General features: G+C 41.6%; 2 protein-coding genes across 6 annotated transcripts in view; both read left to right on the forward strand.

Annotated features, from left to right (window-relative positions):
* The window catches only part of pum1 (pumilio RNA-binding family member 1), a 32,890-nt gene extending 28,673 nt beyond the window's left edge, over positions 1-4,217 (forward strand). For 2 of the 4 annotated variants that reach the window (XM_030147266.1, XM_030147267.1), the window contains exons 22-23: positions 36-249; positions 2,929-4,217. In XM_030147266.1, coding sequence (XP_030003126.1) covers positions 36-249; positions 2,929-3,114 — 400 coding nt within the window. In that variant the 3' untranslated portion in view covers positions 3,115-4,217. Of the gene's footprint in view, positions 1-35; positions 250-2,481; positions 2,752-2,928 lie in introns of those variants that run through there. The other 2 variants (XM_030147268.1, XM_030147270.1) reach the window with 1 other exon arrangement.
* A 2,590-nt stretch (positions 4,218-6,807) lies between these two features.
* The window catches only part of sdc3 (syndecan 3), a 49,946-nt gene continuing 36,758 nt past the window's right edge, over positions 6,808-19,995 (forward strand). The window contains exon 1 of one of the 2 annotated variants that reach the window (XM_030147304.1): positions 6,808-7,525. In XM_030147304.1, coding sequence (XP_030003164.1) covers positions 7,469-7,525 — 57 coding nt within the window. In that variant the 5' untranslated portion in view covers positions 6,808-7,468. The remainder of the gene's footprint in view (positions 7,526-19,995) is intronic. The other variant, XM_030147305.1, reaches the window with a different exon arrangement.

Consider the following 19,995-nt stretch of genomic DNA (forward strand, 5'->3'; position numbering starts at 1 on the left):
CTGACTGTTGTGTTCACCACTTCCTCTCTGTCCAGTAATGTGGTGGAGAAGTGTGTGACCCATGCGTCTCGGGCAGAGCGGGCAGTGCTGATCGACGAGGTGTGCAGCCTGACTGAGGGCCCCCACAGTGCCTTATACACAATGATGAAGGACCAGTACGCCAACTATGTAGTGCAGAAGATGATTGATGTGGCCGAGCCCACCCAGCGCAAGATCGTAATGCACAAGGTAGGTGGAGGAAAGAGACGTGTGTTACAGTGTTTCCCATTAATTACTTGGGCTGGGGTGGCCCGTTGTAGTCTGATTTCTTCCCCCGCCGTTTCATTATGAACATGGAATACCTTTTAACTTCTGATCATATCATTAAAAGATCTCTAACAGGTCTTTTACACTAATGGCAGAGCATCTGTGTACAACCAGGACTACTGCTTGGTCAGATATCTGCAGCTTCCAGTACCTCAGTGAGTGCTGTAATTCTTCACTTTGGCAATAAAATGTATCACAAAAGCTCATGTAGGTTAAAGTTGACTGACCAAGCAGTGGACTCAGATGTCATCAATATTGGGGTAATAAAAAGACAGGTCCTGTAGTGAGCAAAAATTGTATATGAAAATCAGTGGTTGGATACAATGTGTGAAAATAACGTATCTGAGGGGATGGGAGAGTTCAGGAATGCAGACTGATTCATTAAGTGTATCACATCATCCTTTCATAGTAGTGCAAATAAACGCTATTGCTTTTGTCTGGGTGAAAAACGGCTACTTAATTATATCTCTGTGTCTACCTTCAAAACACAATGCCTGAAAAACTGAATTTATCGTATAATAGGGCTTAAGAAACCCTTCACATTTGAAAACCTAGGGCTCGTCTTGCAACACCATGGTCATTAAAGATGAGCGGCTGAATTTGTTTCAGTCGGTAACTACTTGTTCAGCTATAGAAGTCACTAAAGGGAAGAAAACGCAGCTTTACACGTCCTTGAGCCATCGACCAAAACCCATCAGTTACGTGCTGTCACATCAAAAGGCTCATTCTTGCTCATGTCACTGGTTTCCCCAGCAACGACATAGAGGGTGATTGAGATGCCACTGATCATAAACGGTCACTGCAGCTTTGATGCAGACAAAAAAGAACTTTAGCCATAGTTGGTATAGGTACAGGTGGAAGGGAAAAAACACAATCATTTGAGTCTACTGTATATTGTGTTTTGTTATACTGTATTGATTCTCCTTTAAGAAATAACTTGCATGCAAAGATTCATGGCAGTGAATTGTTGGTTCTGTGCTATTTTTAAACTGACCGCTACATAAGTGGAAGACCAGTTAAACATCCTGTATGGAAAATTTAGGAGGATTTAAGAGGCATCACAGTATGGAGAGAGTCCAAAGAAGGTTGTTAATTCCACTAGGAAACTCAGCCCTCCAACCCTCTGTCATAAGTGTAATACGGGTTTATGTTTGGACCTCCTAAGCTCCATGTGAACACTTGAATGACTGAAAAAGTAGGAATATTGCACCTGTCGTGTCATAAAGGCCTACACTCTTTTCTGCCAATACAGTGACCAATAACTACACCACCAGAAATGAAGATGTTCCCACTTACACAGTCTAATAATGTCCAGTAATTCAAATATTCAACTCAGTTAATTGCTTACTCGTACAAAACAGATCTCTTATACTACCCACAAAAGGGTCTGCACTTGGGAGTTATTTCTGCTACATAAGCTATAGTTTTTACCTACCTAGTGGTGTATAATAGTACATTTGTAAACCACTGTAATGTAAATGTGCTTTACCACTCTTTTTGTATGAAAGAAAAAAAAACCCTGTGCATTTCAGTGTATATTATTAGCTCCATGGTAGACATATGAGATGATACATAGTATTTTCAAAATAATTGATTAAATTCTTACGTATTGTTAGCCTCATAGTATAATAGCCCAAGTCATATTTTTTCAGATCATAGCCACTATGCAAAATGAAGGAGCAGTGTTAGGAGAGTAAAGTTGCACAGACATCACAGTTTCACCAAAAACTTGGGCAATTATGCTGTGAGGCCAACGATATGTATTTTTTTTATTTTACAAAAGAGAAATGAGTGTTTAAAGCCAAACCTGATGTTTATTTACCACACAGTAGCAGGATCTGTCTTTTCCATACAGTGGGACAATACACTAGGTGGACATTGGCCGATATTGAGTACCGCTCCAATACCAAAGCCTGGAAACTGGTATCAGGATTGGAAAAGCCAGATCAGCACATCCTTACACCAGTTGTCACTAATGCTGCAACTGTGTTATGCAAATTGTTACATGTTTATACAATGACCTAAAATTTGATTTAAAAGATATATTGCCTTGGTTACATTATCAGAATATAACACAGTGTATTAAATCATGACCTCTGTACACATTTATCACTAGATTCCTAAATATTACACCTAATATCCCATTTGAAAAACCTGTTTTGTTTGTCCCTACAGATCCGGCCTCACATCTCCACTCTGAGAAAGTATACGTATGGAAAACACATCCTGGCCAAGCTAGAGAAGTACTACATGAAGAATGGCGTTGACCTGGGTCCTCTCTGTGGTCCTCCTAATGGCATCATGTAAACCCTCACCGTGCCCCGCCCCTCCAGTCTGAAATCACATCTGGCACCTGATAACCCCCCCTCCCCCTCCCCCTGCCTTTTTATTTACTGTCCCCTCCTCTCGCCGTCATGTGTCTCAGCCCCGCCCTAACTGACCCTTCAGAAGGCATCATTCCCAATTTGCCCCTTGAATCTTACTCACCGAGGACGCTGAGTACCCCTCAATCCCCTGTTTCCATGACAACCTGTCAGGAGGAGCCTGTTGCTACAGGCAGCCTTAGTTCAGAATTTGTCCGCCCCTCCCCCATCCGAGCCCAGACCTGCTGAACTGGGAGAGGTAGGGAAGGAGAGCAGGGAGTGGAGAGAGGTGAGACCCGGTCTGCTCATCCCTCCACTCCCACCTTTTGTTTGTTTTTTTTCTTTGCATTTCCTCTTTAAACTCGAAAATCATTTCACTTTTTGCTACTGCTGCACACACAATCCTACTGTCCCCTGCTCCCATCCTAGCTATTTACCACTATGAGATGGATCGAGTATTTAATTTGTCTGACGTCACAGAATCATAGGCAAATACACACACGCCATCAGCTAACCAGCAGACAGATCATTTAGCATGGGAGATTCGTTTTCTGGTCTTGCTTCTATAAATATAACGTGTATACTTGGTGTAGACCTTTGCATATATATATAAATATATATATAAAACTTTGTAGTTTTTCTGGTTTTTGATGTTGAATCTGTATCTATAATGTATCCTAGTAGTGACCACATACTTCTGACTGTATAATTGTACATTTGTAAACCCTTGTAATGTAAAAGTGCTTTACCACCCTTTTTGGTATGAGAAAGAAAAAGAAAAAGCTCACTCTAAAAAAAAATCTTAGAAAAAAAAAAAAAAAAAACCTGTGCATTTCAGTGTATATTCTCACCTCCTTGGTTGTGACATATGAGTTGTTGTATATTGTAAATTGTAATATCAAATTTTTGTTTTGAAAAGCCCTTTCTATACAGCGTAGTACTTGTACAAAGATTCGCCACGCTTGGTTTTATCTTTATCTTGTCACTGCTTAACTTAAGACGTCAAATCTCCCACTGACCCCCAATTGGACACGTTCTGTTAGACTTAGTGGTGTCTTCTCATTTATGTTGAAGATTTTCTTTTTTTTTGACCTTTTTTTTAAGATCTTTTTATAGGAATGCTTTACCCCTTGAAATGTCTCATGTGTATGGGTTTGCTGGCTGGGTGGGCTAAATAACTTTTACTCATTTAACCCGCCCCTCCACACCCCAGATTACCCATGAGTGTTTAAGGGGTAAATCCTGGATTGTACAGAGGAGATTTCTTGTGTTTTCTGGCATTTCTCTAGTGCTGTAAGTGCTGTATCATACTGTCCATGTCCTTTTGGGTGAGAGAGGCAACCCGCCACAACGCGGTGTACATTTGGAGCAGCCTTGTGTATATTTACTACGAGCACACCTGTAACCATATGTGTATAGTTAACAGAACCTGTGTATGCTTATTGCCTGGGCAACTATTTTTTGTAACTCCTGTTGTAGATTGTCTCTAAACAATTGTGTGATCTTTATTTTGAAACCAAACTGAACAAAAAAACTTTGAAAATTTAACTGTCTCAGGTGTGTTTTATTACATGCTGGGTTCTCTTGCACGTGTGTGTGTGTGTGTGGGGGGGGGGGGGGGGGGGGGTGAGCTGCTAATACTTTTTTTTTTAATACCTTGTTAAAAAATGGTTTCTTTCAGCCATATAAATAGATTTATGCTGTGACACGGCTGCAGCTGAATAGTGTGGGTCAATAAGGGGAGAGGAGTTTGGTCCTGATGCTCATTTTGCTCCATAAATGTGACTAATGAGGCTGGAATCTTTGGATGGCATGACCCTAATGGTAACTCTCTTGATCAGTGCCATGTTACAGTACTGACTGCTGCCAGTAAACAGTTAAGTTTGAGTTGTGAGAACTAATGACGGAAGCTACAACTTTTACCAGCTCTCCCAGGATACAGGTAATTGCTTATGTGAACGAGCTTGGATGAGCAGTATTAAACAGGGTGAGATGAGGTTTGAGGAAAAGGCTGAAAGAATGTGATTGCTCCTTTTATACATATATAAAAGTAATAGTGATAACAGTTCTGACATTAGATTTTAACAGACTACACAGTATTTCTAAGCAAGTGTCCAATCAAAGCTTAAGTTTTATGTTATCCATTTGTAGCTTTTAAGGTGAAAAGAACTAAAGGCATTTGCTCTTACCTGTCTGTCCTGTTTGGAGTATACTGATCTGGAAAGGAAACAGGATGTTACTTTAAAGAACAACATCATTTTGGGCGTGATGCTGGTGGCAGTAATCCCATGGCTTTATTGTCCAAAGATAGACAATGGTATAAACAGGAAGGTGAAGATGTGGCATTGATTTTTTTTTTTTTTTTTTTTTCTTTAAAGCCACCTGTAAAGTAAGCGATACTGCAGTGTGGGATACTTGAACCCATAGGGCTGGATTACCAACAGTAGCAAATGACAACTGCCCCCAAGGATCTACATCTACCGTGTGTCAATGGGATTGGTTTCTAATGTGCATACAGATAACAAAGGGCCTTGTGGGTCCTGCATCATGTCTAATTTATCTGCCATGTAATGGACCTATGTTGAGAGCTGCATGATGCACTTTTATTAGATTAAATCTGTGGTTCCAGAAACAGTTCAATAACCTGTCTATCACAACAGTCAAGCTAAATAAGGTCATGATATAAAGCACACTTAACCCTCAAAGACCTTAACAGCCACCATTGAACAAAAGCATCTACAGAACCACTCATCCTATTGCTATATGTAAATAATGGATGTAAAATGCAGTTTCTCAGCTTTTTGTCTTCATCAGATATGATTCATTTGGATGTTTAGAGGCTCTGTAGTGAACAATGAAACTGTCATGTTCTGCATTGTTGATCGACCAATAAAACGCGTGTGGTATGACAAATGACAGTATTTTGGCTTAAAAAGACATTTTCTTAAACATTTTCTCTGATTTTCTCAGTTTTGACACATGATTTGAATTTACTTTGAGCTTTTATGAACATCTACATGATCAGTGGATGATATTTAGGAAAATATTGAGTTTTTGCTGAAAGATGTAAAATATAGAGATTAATATTCTACTAAATGTCCATAAATCACATAGGAAAGGTTAAATATAGAGAAAATAAAAAATAAAATCATGGGAGAAAAGCCTCAGATATCCAGATATTAAAGTCCTGTTTCACTTAATACTGAAGCTACTATAACATCATCACAAAGCGTTTAAAATGTCACTCAACTGAATAACCTTGACTGAAGGCTCACACTTCAGATATCAGTAAATTTGCAGTTTGTTGAGAATAGGGATGAATCCTTGGTGGCATTGCTCATGTTATTTAGCTAAGTCATGAAAGCTTTCAAGAAAAACTTAACTTTTATGTTAATTTCAACAACCTTGGCTGTTTTTTATTATTATAATAAAGCAAGTATATAACAGGTCGATTTAGACATTATATTACCCGTTTTTATTAAAGAATTGTGCCACTATATAACCCTAGTATGACCATTTGGTTTTATATTTTTATGCCTGTGTCTGTATACAACCGTGTGTGTGTGTGGTTTTTTTTAAATTATTATTTGTGTAGCTGTGTGTTTTTATGCCTGTATCTGTGTATGTATCTTTGTTTTTATTGCCTATGTATTTTACTCCTGATTTTATTGTAAAGCACTTTATGAAATCTTTCTGCAAGAACTGCTATATAAATAAAATGGATCATTATTATTATTATTATTACTATCAATTAACCGTCCACTGATATTTTGGCAGTTGCCTAGCTGCTAGCTTAACCGCTTAGTTATGAGGCGACACAACTAGGCTAACAGTTGAAGTCGCGCATTAATATTAATGTCCTATTACGTGCGTACAGGTGTGGGCTAAAAAAAAACGTCTGTCCGTGACTCAGCCAATCACCGTTCAGCACCGAGGGTCGCGCGCTAAAAGCAGTCTAACAATGTCGCGCGACCAGCTGGAGCTACATGAATAGAAGTAACGAACCAGAAGCGGCCATAAATAAACGACCCACGGTGAGAAAATGTACGTGTAGCTGTAGAATGTTTACGTAGAAGGGATCGTGTTGATGCTGCGGGTGTCTGAACGAGCTGCAGGGGGCATCCTCGGCCTTGCTCGTGCAGACTCCCCCTCCCTCTCCCCCATCCCCACCACCTCTTTGAACACACATATAGCCTAGCTTATTCTCTCTCACGCACACACACACACGCGCGCGCACCAATACCCTCCTCCTGCCAGACTCCCAGGCCAAGCAGCGTCGCCATACGGAACATCCTGCCCTCAGCGGAGAGGGGGAGGAGAGAGAGAGAGACAGCCCGAGTGTGAGTATACGGAGAGGGGGCAGAGAGAGGCACGGTGTGTATTGGGAAAGAGAAAGAGAGAGAGAAGGAGAGAGGGAGAGACGAGGTCTGGTGTCTCCCGGTAGTAAATCTATCAGGTCTCGAGCACAAAAACTCGGAGGAGCAGACAGTGTGCAGAGGAGGCCTGGGTACAGACCCCGGTGAGCCGGACTAGTAGTAGCAGCAACGCGTGAATCCTTGGATTAAAAGCCCGACTAGAGGAAGGACGGATGGTCGTGCGGACGGGAAGCAGCAGCAGCAGCGGCGCGCTCTGAAGTTGGCCAGACTAACCAACCGCAACAGCAGGAGCAGCAGCTTTTGTCCCCCTTCACCCAAACCTCCCCGAACCCCCCGTGAAAGGCGGCGGAAGCAGCAGCACCAGCAGCAGCAGCAGCGGCGGCGGCACCGTCCGGGAGGCTGCTGTGCCCGCGCACCCCGACCATGAAGCTGCCTTGGGTAGTACTGGCGCTGACGGCGCTGGTGGTTCACGCCGCCACGGTAAGCACGAGCCTCTCACACATCCTTTGTTAACCAGGGAGCTGTGGTGAGCCCAGGAGCCCAGGCATTTGACTGCATGTGTGGAAATGTGTGTGTGTGTGTGTATTGGAGAGAGGGGCGCTCTATCATTAATGAGACAGATACGGTCGGTGATCGGTAGGAAATCCTGCACTCGACCTACATAGCCTTAGTGGCCGTCCCTGACTCCCGTTAGGGGGGCTGGCGGCTCCCATGCACCCCCACCCCCCGCTTTTACGCACACACATACACACACACACATGCACACACACATACACACACTAGCCTTTGTGTCTCTCAGACGGGGTTTATTGTGGCCTGTGTGCTCCAGAGTCAGGAGGTGTGTGTGCGCGCATGTGTGTGTGTGTGTGTGTGTGTGTGTGTGTGTGTCGGTAATTAGCGGGTAATCTCTAATTGAGCTTGATTACGGGTCTTTTACGCAGTGCCTCGGTATGTGGTGTCTGTGTCACCAGCTCACATCCTGCCGTTAATTTGTGGGCTCCACTCATACTGCGGCTTTAACGACTTTATTACCGGGTTAGTCGCACTATGGGATGCGTGTGCGTGCATGTGTGTGTGCGTGCATATGAGGAGACCGGCTGGTGGGATATTAGATGTCCGATCTCTACCCTGTGAGGTGAGGGCTTAGATCAGCTTTATTCTCCTTCCTACCGGGGGCATCCTCCTTCCCCGTTATAACCGGATGTGTGTGTGTGTGTGTGTGTGTGTGTGTGTGTGCGTGCGTGCGTGCGTGCGTGCGCGAGAGAGAGACTGTGTTTGTGGCAAAAAGTGGGTGGGGTAAAGACGGAGGGAAGTTAACGGCGATGCGGTGCGCGAACGAAAGCCTGCTCGGAATGATGTCATCGGGAATCGCGAGGAGAGGGAAGCTGATTAGGAATGCGCGAGCCCCCACCGGGCTTCTCGCTCCACACACCTTCTCTCCGGAACCATCCACGCCGATATTCACGCACCCCCCTCCTCACATAACACGCCCACACCTTCCGTTACCGATTAATCCAGATTTATCCTATGAGGAGGAGGTGGACGAAGTGATGGGTAGAAACTGACTGAATCATTGAGAGAAACGGGAGCAAGTTGTCTTCCAAAAACACACATCATCTTTAGAATGTTAAACCACGACTCCTGTGGTAGTCCCAACACTCCCACAGATGCTTGATCTGACACTCACCAAATGCATATCTAATTGGGGCATTTGGCATGTCCATCCTGCAGTTAAGGAGCTGAAAGACTTGTCATTCATTCTCCAGAACAGGTTACTTGGTGATTAAGAGCAAAATGTCCATATGTTTAGAGAAAAAACACTGTGATGGTATAAACACCTTACTGCCTCATAAAGAATGTAGCACCCAATGTGAAGTATAATTCCAATAAAAATACACAGGTCGCTTATGTGCACAGTTATGTTCAGGAACATTACCGTTAGATGTAGAGAGCAGCAGGATTGATACCACTCCAGAGGGGGACAGACTCTGTTTGCCATCTGAGCTTGGTGAAACTGAAAATGAGGCCCTTTTTTGCTTTATTGTCATGTTTATGAGCACATATGGGATGTACTTTTTGGTAAAAAACAAACACAAAACAAAACAAAAAACACATCCTCCTGTTGTATTTCTGAAAGACATGGCAGATTTTGTTTAAGGAGTACTGGAGAAACAGTAGAATGTTTTGTTAGACACTGAGCTATAAATGAACCATCTTTTTAATGACCTTTTAATGTTCACTCTTTTCATGGAACTTTTCATGAAGTGTAACATCCAAATGCATGCATTAGTCTTCATTTGAAAAGGAACTTCTTGTAGTTTCTATGTTTAATATGTGGCCAAAACAAATCTCAAACCACATCAGTTTAAACACAGTTAACCCTGGAAACTCAAGACGTTCTGGGAACTTAGATGATACAAAAATATTTCATCCTGCTAAAATAGTAAATCACCATGTTAACATTAGACGTGACACAGACCACTGATATTCCTTAAACTTTGCGTCTGTGGGGCCCCTCCATGTCTGGGGCAGTTGTTGAACTTGGATGAATGGTTGCTAATCCATCCTGGTCTTTATCTCTTGAAAGGGATGCAGTATTTGTGGATTTGTGTCAATTTCTTAGATATTTGTTGCATCTGGCTGCTTCTGCGGTGACCCCACACTGGTTTTGGCAGAAATAATCGACATTACACTCAACTTTACACACACACACACACACACACACACACACACACACACACACACACACACACACACACACACACACACACACACACACACAGAACCAGATTATAACTGTGACAGTCAATCTTTGCCAAAGATCCTTGGCCCCGTACTGACCTAATCTGTCTTTAAGTCCACAGATGGAGACAGGTGTGACACCCCCCCCCCCCCCCCCCCCCCCACACACACACACACACACACATCGTTACTTCACTAAGCACCCAGATGGATGCAGGTGTCAGTAGAGGAGGTACCACACACACATATATGTGTCAACAGATTCATAATTGCTGGGTTCACCTCAAACAACCCAGGCCTTGGAGACACACACACTTGACCCAGAGTCACATGCTATCGCTGACAAGATCTTTCCACCGATGCCTCTTGGCTTTTGACCAACAGACTTGTACGTTCATGTGTGTGTTTCTCTGTGTGTGAGATTCCCAGTGTTGTGTCTCTGTGGGTATTTCCTGTTATCGGAGTTCTGACATCATATCCGGGTGACTATATTTTACATGGGAGACTGATTTTCCCACAGACATCTGTTGTGTCCCATGGATCAGCGGTGTGAATGTGTGTGTATGTGTGCATCCGTCTGCCGTCATGAGAGCACTGACTCTCCATCTGTCTGTGTGTGGGCTCAAAAATAGTGAATCTCCACTGCCAAAAACTTGTTCTCGCCAGCCCTCACTTCTTGAAGACTATATGTATGTGTGTGTGGAGGAAAAAAGCGTTGTGTTCTTGAGGATCATGTTTAACTCATGGAATGAATCAGTGTTTTGTGCTTCCGATAGCAGACAAAGCCCCCCATAGAGAAAGAGAGAGCCGGAGAAAGAGAGTAGGAACCGGCAAAGGGGAAAAAATAGACGGAGCGAGGGAGAGTGTGGAATGTGAGAGGCAATTTGACACAGGAAGTGGGTCCTTCTCACCCTCATGGAGGACAAAGTCCCCTTACACAAACACACACAGGTAGGAAACACTCAGTAGGGGTGAAGGAGGAGGAGGTATTTCAGGTGTGTGTGTGAAATGATGGGTGGGAGGTGGAGGATGTGTGGGGGTCACCTTCTAGTGGACAGAGGAAATGAAAAGGATCACGGTTCATATCCGGGGCTGCATTCAGAAGGCAGACGTCTCGGGGTGAGCAATGAGAGAAAGAAATAATGACAGACTTGTGTTAGAACCCCCTCCACCCCTTTCCTCTTCCCCCTTTGTCTCCACCCTTTGGCTATTTATGTGTGTGTGTGTCAGATGTGTACACATGCTCCCTCATATCTGAAACCAATTTCTTATCACATGGGAAGGACAGACTTGGCAGATGTGGCGCATTGGAGTGAAATTAGTTTTTTTATCTAGTGGAGAAAAACTTTTAGCATTCAATTCAACTCTGAATTGAAATTCCCATTTAGTGGTAAGCTGATAACACGTGGAGACAGAGAAGCTGGCTGTCACAATACCTGCTATTTTGATATGTCCACCCTCGGAGTTGAACCAATAATTGGAGCTTAAAGCGTGCAGTTCACCCAATGTTCACACACCATGTCACTATAAAACTTTATTACCAAGATAGCTCAAAGAGCCACAGTAATTACTGTCAAGCTGTACACAAAGAACTGAGGTGTCTCTTTTGACTCTTTTCTCTGTTTCTCTCTAAATGGGCCTAAGGAAAATCGGTGATGTGCAGTAACATTTTTCAGTACAGACTTGCAGTCGCCACCAAATTGACAACAATTCATCTGAAGGTTGCTAATGATTAGTGGGGGCTTCGTGTGACTGGCCACATGATAATCAGAGGTTGCAGAAAATGTTGATTTTTTTTTTTTTTTTTTTTACAGAGAGAAGGAGCTAAAACACTGATTATTTGATTATATCAAACCATGAAGAAATGTTTGACAGAATTAATGCTGCTCTCCCATTGATGGTATCTGCTCAGTTCACCTCAACTCAGTCCAGGTTTTTTGTTTTTTTGGATCACCAGATATTACCGTCCTCAGTGAGGTTCCAAGTGAGCTAAAGTGATAGTTAATGTGACATAAAATCATGCAGATTGCAGATTGATGATCCCAAATTATCACTTTATGAATATGTGCCATCATACTGGACACCATGTTCGTAGGATATCTCAGAAAACATCAGCACAAATTTTAAAATGAGCTCCATCTTGATAAAGCAACTACAGATTTGAGTTTAGACACGTGCATTATCCTCTAAAAAAATCTTTGTCAGAAATTATACCTTTAAGTCTTAAGTTTTCTCTTCCACCATTGATGAGTTGGTTGTAGCTGTAGTTACGTAACAGCATGCCTACATTGTGTTGCTATGACGACCAGCCACGCTATAGGGACGAATGTGCCTGCAGTGGGGATGCAGTAAGCCGGTTCCAAAACCAAGCAAGTAATACCATCTGTGGAAAAGTGGCAAAAAAGTACTTGATGGATGTTGAGGTGAAGTAATGAATACCTAAAAAAAAGAATAAATCTGACTCACTGTACATCTAACCAGTAATTTATGAAGATATCTGGAACAGTTTTTATTTTTTGAGCTGTTTTCAGTCGCAACAGTTAAGAAACCCGATTGTACCAAGCTGATTGATAACCATTCTGAGAAATGTTAAATCATTCATTTCCGTTTTTACAGCAGAGTTTTGGTCCTGACTGAAGTTGAAGAAACCAAACAGTGGTTTAGACTCACCTTCATGGTCAGAATGTGACCAACACTAAAAGCACATCCAAACATTTCATTTCACAAATCTAGAAGTACACATAACATGCTTATGTTAAAACTGTTATTATCAAATGCTCAATATCAAAATATTCCTGAGTAAAATTAAGTAAAACTCCAAAACTTTGAAACATTTTGTGTTTTAACTGGCATAACAAAATTAACCCCGAATAAGAGAATAAGACTGGACACATAATAATGCTAATTATTATTATTTTAGCGGCTTAACGCAAATTCTTGTGCATCTGTCAGCAGATATATAAAAAGATAGCCTTTTTTTGAAACCTACAAAACATTTAAAAATAATGGTTTTGATCAAAGTAGTATAAGCACAATTTATCCTGTAAAAAAAAACAAAAACCAAAAATATTGGATAGCACAGTTCTTAATGCAATTCAGTGGCATCTTTTATGAAACCTTCCCTGCCGGGTAAACAGCCATGTTTACTACGGTTTCCAAATCCCACAGTCTAACACAAGCTTTTTGTTCGAAATTGATTTTTCAGGCCTAATGAGACAACCACCATGAGGGCTTTTAAAGAACTGGCAGAAATGCACTTTTTCCAGTTAAGAAGTAGCCTATTTCAAGGGTCAGATGATTTTTTTGTCTGTTTTCAGTTTTAATAAGTCAGTCCATGTTGTGGTCTTTTAGGACGTTCTTTGTGAGTCATTATTATTCCCAGCCTCAGTAACGGAGCTGAAATTTGAGTGCAGATGGTGCTTCATCCTTCCAACAATGGAAATACCCAGTTTAGACTTTAGAACTCCATATTAAAGTTTAGTTATGTTCAGTCAGACACTACATGGTGACACCCTTATTATTTTGCAGATTTCTTGTGCCCATATTGTCATTTAAAGTCTAGCTAATGGTTGTCAGCCAAACATTCCCAGACCTCAGGAAATTGAGGCAAAATTAAGCAAAGCCTTAATTTCCGTGCCCTTAAACTTGGAAATCATTGTAGTGTCTTTCAAGCTACCATAATTCTTCTCATAACTGTGGCAGCACAGACTGGTAAACCGGCTTTTAACCGCCTTTGTTGTGCGTATTTAGAAAATATGAACAGTAAAAACAAATGTAAAGCCTATGATGCTGTTTTTCTTTTTCACATATTCTGCATATCCCACAGTCACAGACATGGTCCCGTCGAGGTGTGGCCCAGGGGACTCTATTTCAGAAAACTATATGCAGTAGTCTATGGAAAGGCACAGATGTCTTTTTAAACCATGTTTGAATGCAATCACTTACATGTATGATGTTTGTCAATTTAAAAGAAAATTTTGCAAGTCAAGAAAATCACATTTTGTCATAGTATTGGTCTGTGAAAATATATAATTAAAAGACACACAAGTGATGTCAGTCTAACTTTGTCTCTCCACAGCCTTCTCAGAGGTGCTGGAAGTGTCTGCTGCTTCAACATGACCAGACTTGTGGTGTTTGTCATTTCGTTTTAATACTTTTTCAACTGTTCTTAGGAACAAGGTGACATTTATCCAGGTGACATGTTAGGCGATGGTGACATGTATGACGTGAACCAACAGATCTGGTTTACTCAGCTGTCTCACACTGAATGAAATTCTACTTTACTACTATTTGACAAACTATGGCTTTCTTGTCAAATATCGTTTCATTGATGTCAGATGTGTAATTGATGGCATTTTGAAAAATATTTGTCTCCTGTCCTTGACTGCTGAATGTATTTGTTCTGTAATAAGCTCTTTCTGGCACAACTGGTAGGGGAAATATTATTTTTACTTCATGAGCCCCTTGAGTTTTGAAACGTGACTGTCTTTATCTTGTACATAAAAGAAAAACATTATCTAATAACTAGTGCTCAATATGGTTAATTTACAAACAATGGCTGTGGTGTCAACCAGTTAGTCTGCTTTTCCCTGTTTCAAACTATCATTATTATTACCTCCGCCAAGGAGGTTATGTTTTTGCCGGCGTTGGTTTGTTTGTCTGTCTGTCTGCTGTGTGCAAGATAATTCAAAAAGTTATGGATGGATTTGGATGAAAAATTCAGGAAATGTTGATACTGGCACAAGGAACAAATGATTAAATTTTGGTGGTGATGGGTGGGGTGGGGTGGGGGTGGTGGCGGCACTGATCTGCCTTGGCGGAGGTCTTCTGTGCTCTCTGAGTGCTCTTCTAGTTGAAGTCTGCTATTCAGCCTCAGTTGTTTGTATTGGCAGCTTTTAATTCACATTATCCCATAGCCATGCCATGCCATGTCTTTCTAACCTCTGCAAAATCTCACTTCAGTTTCGAAAGCACCTTGTTATCTGTTTGGATGCACTGCATTGTGACACTCTAAACTTTCCCTTGTCATCCTGCATGTCAGAAAAAAAAATCCTGCAGGAAACTTTAGCTCCTATTATCACGACCAGCAGCGCATTAACATTAACGTCCTGATTGTCTCACATAGTCTGCATTTGCTTCCACACACTCATGTGCCTGTGAATAGTCGGGGTGTGCGGCAGTTTTGTTGATTCAGTGAGTCAGAGGGAGACGGAGAATGCTGGAGGTGTTTTAGGTAGGTCAAAACAGGCTAGAAACACACACTCAGTAGATACTAAACACACACACAGTCTCCCTTGCAGTAATTGGGCAGCAGTGCACAGACACACTCCCATACTTATTCTCTGGAGAGGGGGTTAGATGAATATGAAGACAAGGGGAGAGAGGGAGGGGAGAGCAATGGAAAAAGAGGGAGGTGTACAGACCCAACAGATAATGAGAAAGAGGGAAGAAAGGAGGAGGTGATAAAATGGAGAGAAGGAGCGATGGAAAAAGACTTAAGGTAATGGCGAGATGAGGATGCAAGATAGTATGGAAATGTGTGCGAGTCGAAAAGAAGGAAGGACCGGAGGGAGAGATCGACGAAAACAGATTGAGAAAGTCCAGAAAGGGAGGAGTGGGGGTAAAAAATAGCTACAGGAGGAGAAGGAGGAAGGAGAAGAGTGGGAGGCGAAGGGAATCGGTGACGGAGGAAGAAGATGAAGATGGGGAGGGAGGGAGGGGGGAGAGGGAGTATTGGGACATGGAGCAGCAGGAGGAGAGAGAGAGAGGAGGGGGTGAAAATGAGGGCCTGGATGACAGCGAGGTGGATGGAGCGAGGCCAGCGGGATGGAAATGGAGATGGAGACGGAGCCAGGATGGAAGGATGTCGAGTGAGAAGGGAGGAGGGAGGGATGGAGGGAGGGAGGGAGGCGTGCGCTGCTCTTTTCCCAGGAGACCTTGCTCTACCTGCTCTCTTCATGGCCGTCGCTATGACAACCAGCATGGCTGCCGCTGTCACAGCTTTATCGCCCCTTCTCCTCCTTTCCCCTCTCTGCTGCTTTCGTTCTTTTCCTGTCATTTTGTTTTCGTCACCTCTGTTACTTCATTCACAGCTATTCATATCTCAGCCTTGTCTCCCTTTCACCTTTTTTTCATTCTCTCTTCTTGTAGCTCTTTTAGGTTCCATCCTCCTCCTCTTTCCCCCCACTCTTTATCCATCCGTTTCACTATAATAAATAAAAAAAAATACAGACAGAGGGGAGACGGCAATTGTGTGTCACCTTTACAGTACAGTGTGTGTGTATGTGTATGTGTGTTTGTGCTATTACAGGACTCTAAATTAGAGAGCATAAACGCACTGCTGTCTCCAAAACCACAAGGCATTCTGGGATCTCTGTGTGTTGGAGCTTTCGCTATAAATAAAAACCCCAGAAACAGGGCGCCTCCTTCCCACTAACAAACCTTTGTGCGTGCGTGTGTGTGTGTGTGTTGGATGCCAGCATATTAACACTACTAAGATGTATTTAAATGATATCATCATAATATTCGTGTGTGTGTGTGTCTGTCTGTTTCCGTTCTCCTTTTTGCATCATTTTTATTACTATTCAGCTCCTCACATATTTCCGTGGTAATTAGGTTTAACGAAGGGGGCCGGATGGGTGGGGTCACACAGCTACTGAAACCCACCATGGTCCGACAGGGGCCGCCGGAATGTGAAGTTACTGGCAGCACAGCAGATAAGAGCGGGCCGAGGCCGTGATAAGGCCCTGCTGCATTCACACTCCCGACCCGAACCCCCAAGTGCTTAAACAACCGCTCTGAGGCTCCGAGCAGCTGGCCTCCATCTGACCTCCACACAGTCCTCCACGTATCTCCCTCTCCATCTGCCCGCCTGTTTGTTTGTCTAATTGCAGTTTTGGCAGCTAGTGTAGATCTGTCGATTTTTGTCAACCTTCAGTCTCGATTTTGTATGTGAATTTACAATGACAAAAAGTCGAGAAAAACTTTCGAAAGTTCAGTTTATTGCTGAAATAGCTGATAAGCCAAAGTGTATCTGCAGTGAACCTTCCCTTTTACAGTCCTCTATTCAGACTTTTGATACAATATCTAAGCAGTTAAAAAATATACCTGGTACAGTACTTTATTTTACTTGAGTGAAACCTTTCCATCTCCCGTCGTAAGTGAATACAAAGAGGTTAAAGTTTCACAGTTGTTATGGTCTTGTGTGGGAAGGCACATTTCCATCCAGCTGTTTTCATGTGTTTCAATTTGTGCATAAAAAAAGACAATTTGAAGCAAAATCTTAAATATCACATTGTTTTTAATCTAGGGAAAATGGAAATGCTGGTGCATGGACAAAACTGCCAATCACCTCAGGCTGTAAGTTATTGTATAATATACAACATCTACCTGCAGTTTTGAAATTCACTTTAAATTGACATTATACCTTTATCACAATAAAGCGCAAATAATGTTGAATGAAACATCAAAGCACAGGGGTTTGACATCTGTTTATCAGTGTCCCATCCTAAATCTGGTCTTTTTACTCCAATGAACAGTTACAATATTACATTATAACTAATGTGCTGATCTTCATGGAGATACTCCACATTTCTTTTTAAAGAGTTTCTGAAAAATCAGTTTAAAATGTTTAATCTTATTGGATAGAAACCTTATTATTTCATGTTGAAGTTAAAATATAGAACATTGACTCAAAATGGGGAAACATAAATACTGCACAGGCTAACACAAAGTCTCCCTTTACCTGACATGATAAACATATATTGTTGGTTAGTTTCTGTAAGGTAAACTTGGATATTAGCCATCATCATTATATAAAACCACAACAGTAAATTTAATTAATGGCAACGGAGGAGATTTTTTGTATGTATTGTTTTTTATCAGTCTGAACTGATCCCAACTAGACTGCACCTAGCTGTTTTTTCTTGGCATTTCAGCTTCACTTCACCTTTGTTTCCTTTCTTATTTACCTGTGGTGATTACCCAACAATATACTATGAACTATCACATATGTACTCGGTAAGTACTTTGTAATACTATACAAAGACTGTAAAAAGATGGGTCTTTCAGTAATTAAATCAGTATTATTAGGTTAGCTGTTTAAGTCATTAATTAAATAAAAGTTACAAATATTTGAGTTAGTAGTTTGTAAACTGATTTTTAAAGGTTTGCAGAACAGAATAAGGATGTCCCATTGGATGTTGAAAGTCATTTTTCCCCCCATATTCCTTAAATCAACTTCTCAATTGTCTCAAAGTTTGCTTAAATGCTTTTAGATGATCGTCAGTAAAATAATTACTTTCAGCGTCAATACAGTTTCCTCGCTGTAAATTGATTTTTTGTGAGGAGGGGGGCTTAAACTGGCATTGATTTGGTGTTTACTATTTATAGAGCTGGGCTGTTTCCCCACAACACAAGCAAAAACTTCAGTTGTACCGAGGTTTCACTCCATTCACCCACTAATAATGTCAGACATTTTCTATGCTCGATTGTTTCCTTCGCTGATTCAGACAAATCCAACTCACTATGACTGGAAATGCAATCACTGTCCCTCTGGGAGCCCCAGTCTTTGAAAATGGCCACTATGTAAGGCCACTCAAAGCCCGGTAAGTTTGTTTGCGCTTAATAGTAGTACAGAGTGCTTGTAAATGAAGATACACTAGAAGACAGAGAGTACTTTTTCCCAGGGGAACAGTGCACAGGAAGAGGTGAAACTCCGCTAGACCTGGAATAAAGTCAAACCAGAGATGATGATGGATCAGCCTGGGTGTTTGAATGGCTTGTAGTGCAGTGGTTCAGTCATTTATAAGCTAAATGTTTATGTGAATGTTCTCTTTGGTGAGTAGCTGCACTGAAAAAACTCAAACGAAGCCCTGATATTTACATTTGAAAGGCATAACTACAGTGATGCACTGATACGTATCGAAGCGAGTGCTCGACTGAATGAGCAGATGCATGAACATGAAATTAACATTTATCATTTATACAATAGCACTTTATATAATAGTGATTTATTTATTTACAATTATAAGTAGACGCCATATGACCAGTAATTATATCCCCAATATCGAGTTTCGAGGATATAATGGTTTTACCTCAAACGCCGCCACCGGATATCTTTTGTGTGAACGCAATAACTAGGACAGATTTGGTTGGATATCTTATGCCTTGATAACCAACATAGAGGACCCCTAGTGGAAGAACCCTATCGATTACAGCTTCTCTATGAGTATTAGAAGTCATCCAAATGGTGGTGCTGTAGTCGAAAATCAGTTTTTTGTACGTAAATCAAGCAATAATAGGCCGATTGAGATAAAATTTGGTTCATATTAATCGTCTTACAAATGTCCATTTTCTCGCTATCATCCAGAGGTTATATGCTGTCATTTTCATTCACTTGGTGGAGTTTTGTGGGGAAAAATTGGTTCTCTGACCATTATTCTGCCACTATCAGGTCGATGTAGATAGATAGATTTATCGCAGAGGATTGGGGGGATTTCGGGGATATACCCTTGCTGTCGGCCCCCAACAGCGTATGCCTCGTTTAATAGTTATGGGCAGACTGATGCCTCCTTTGTAAACTCCTTCTCCATTGGTGAACAATTTCAACAGGGTTTCACATAAGTTATCAAAGGTTTATTCTGCTACCAAGTCTGAAATGTTCTAGAAACATGTAACCAAAGAAAGGACAGCAAAGAAGAAATGGTTCAAGGTGAGGTCCCAGTCCTTTTTTTTATGGAAAAATGTATGAATAGATCCAAAAGTTTTCAGAAGTTAAACAGAAACGGCATGAAATACTTAGCTGCAATACCAGAGAAAAGTATATGTTGTGTAAGAACAAAGGTTTTTTTTAGTTAATTTAGAACGTTGCCTTAAGAACCAGAGAAATGCAATCAAACTGTCTATCAAATGACACAGCATCATATTAATTCTGCATCACTGAATCACTTTATGTTGAAGTTCTGTCAGATTGTATCACAGTCGCATTGCATAGGCTGTTGTTTTCTGTGTATCTGCATTGGATCATCGGCAGTGCATCAAAATCCTCATTGCTGATGGAGATACACATCTGAAATACTGATGCAATAATAAGATGCTCGTGATGTGGTGCATTAATGTTCTGTCACCCAATCTGTCATCCCCTTGTCCCCTCTCATCTTTTATCTGTCAGTGTCATAGTTTTGATTTTCAAACAATCTTCATCCCCA

This window comes from Sphaeramia orbicularis, chromosome 11 (assembly GCF_902148855.1).
Source record: "Sphaeramia orbicularis chromosome 11, fSphaOr1.1, whole genome shotgun sequence".
NCBI classification, from domain to species: domain Eukaryota; kingdom Metazoa; phylum Chordata; class Actinopteri; order Kurtiformes; family Apogonidae; genus Sphaeramia; species Sphaeramia orbicularis.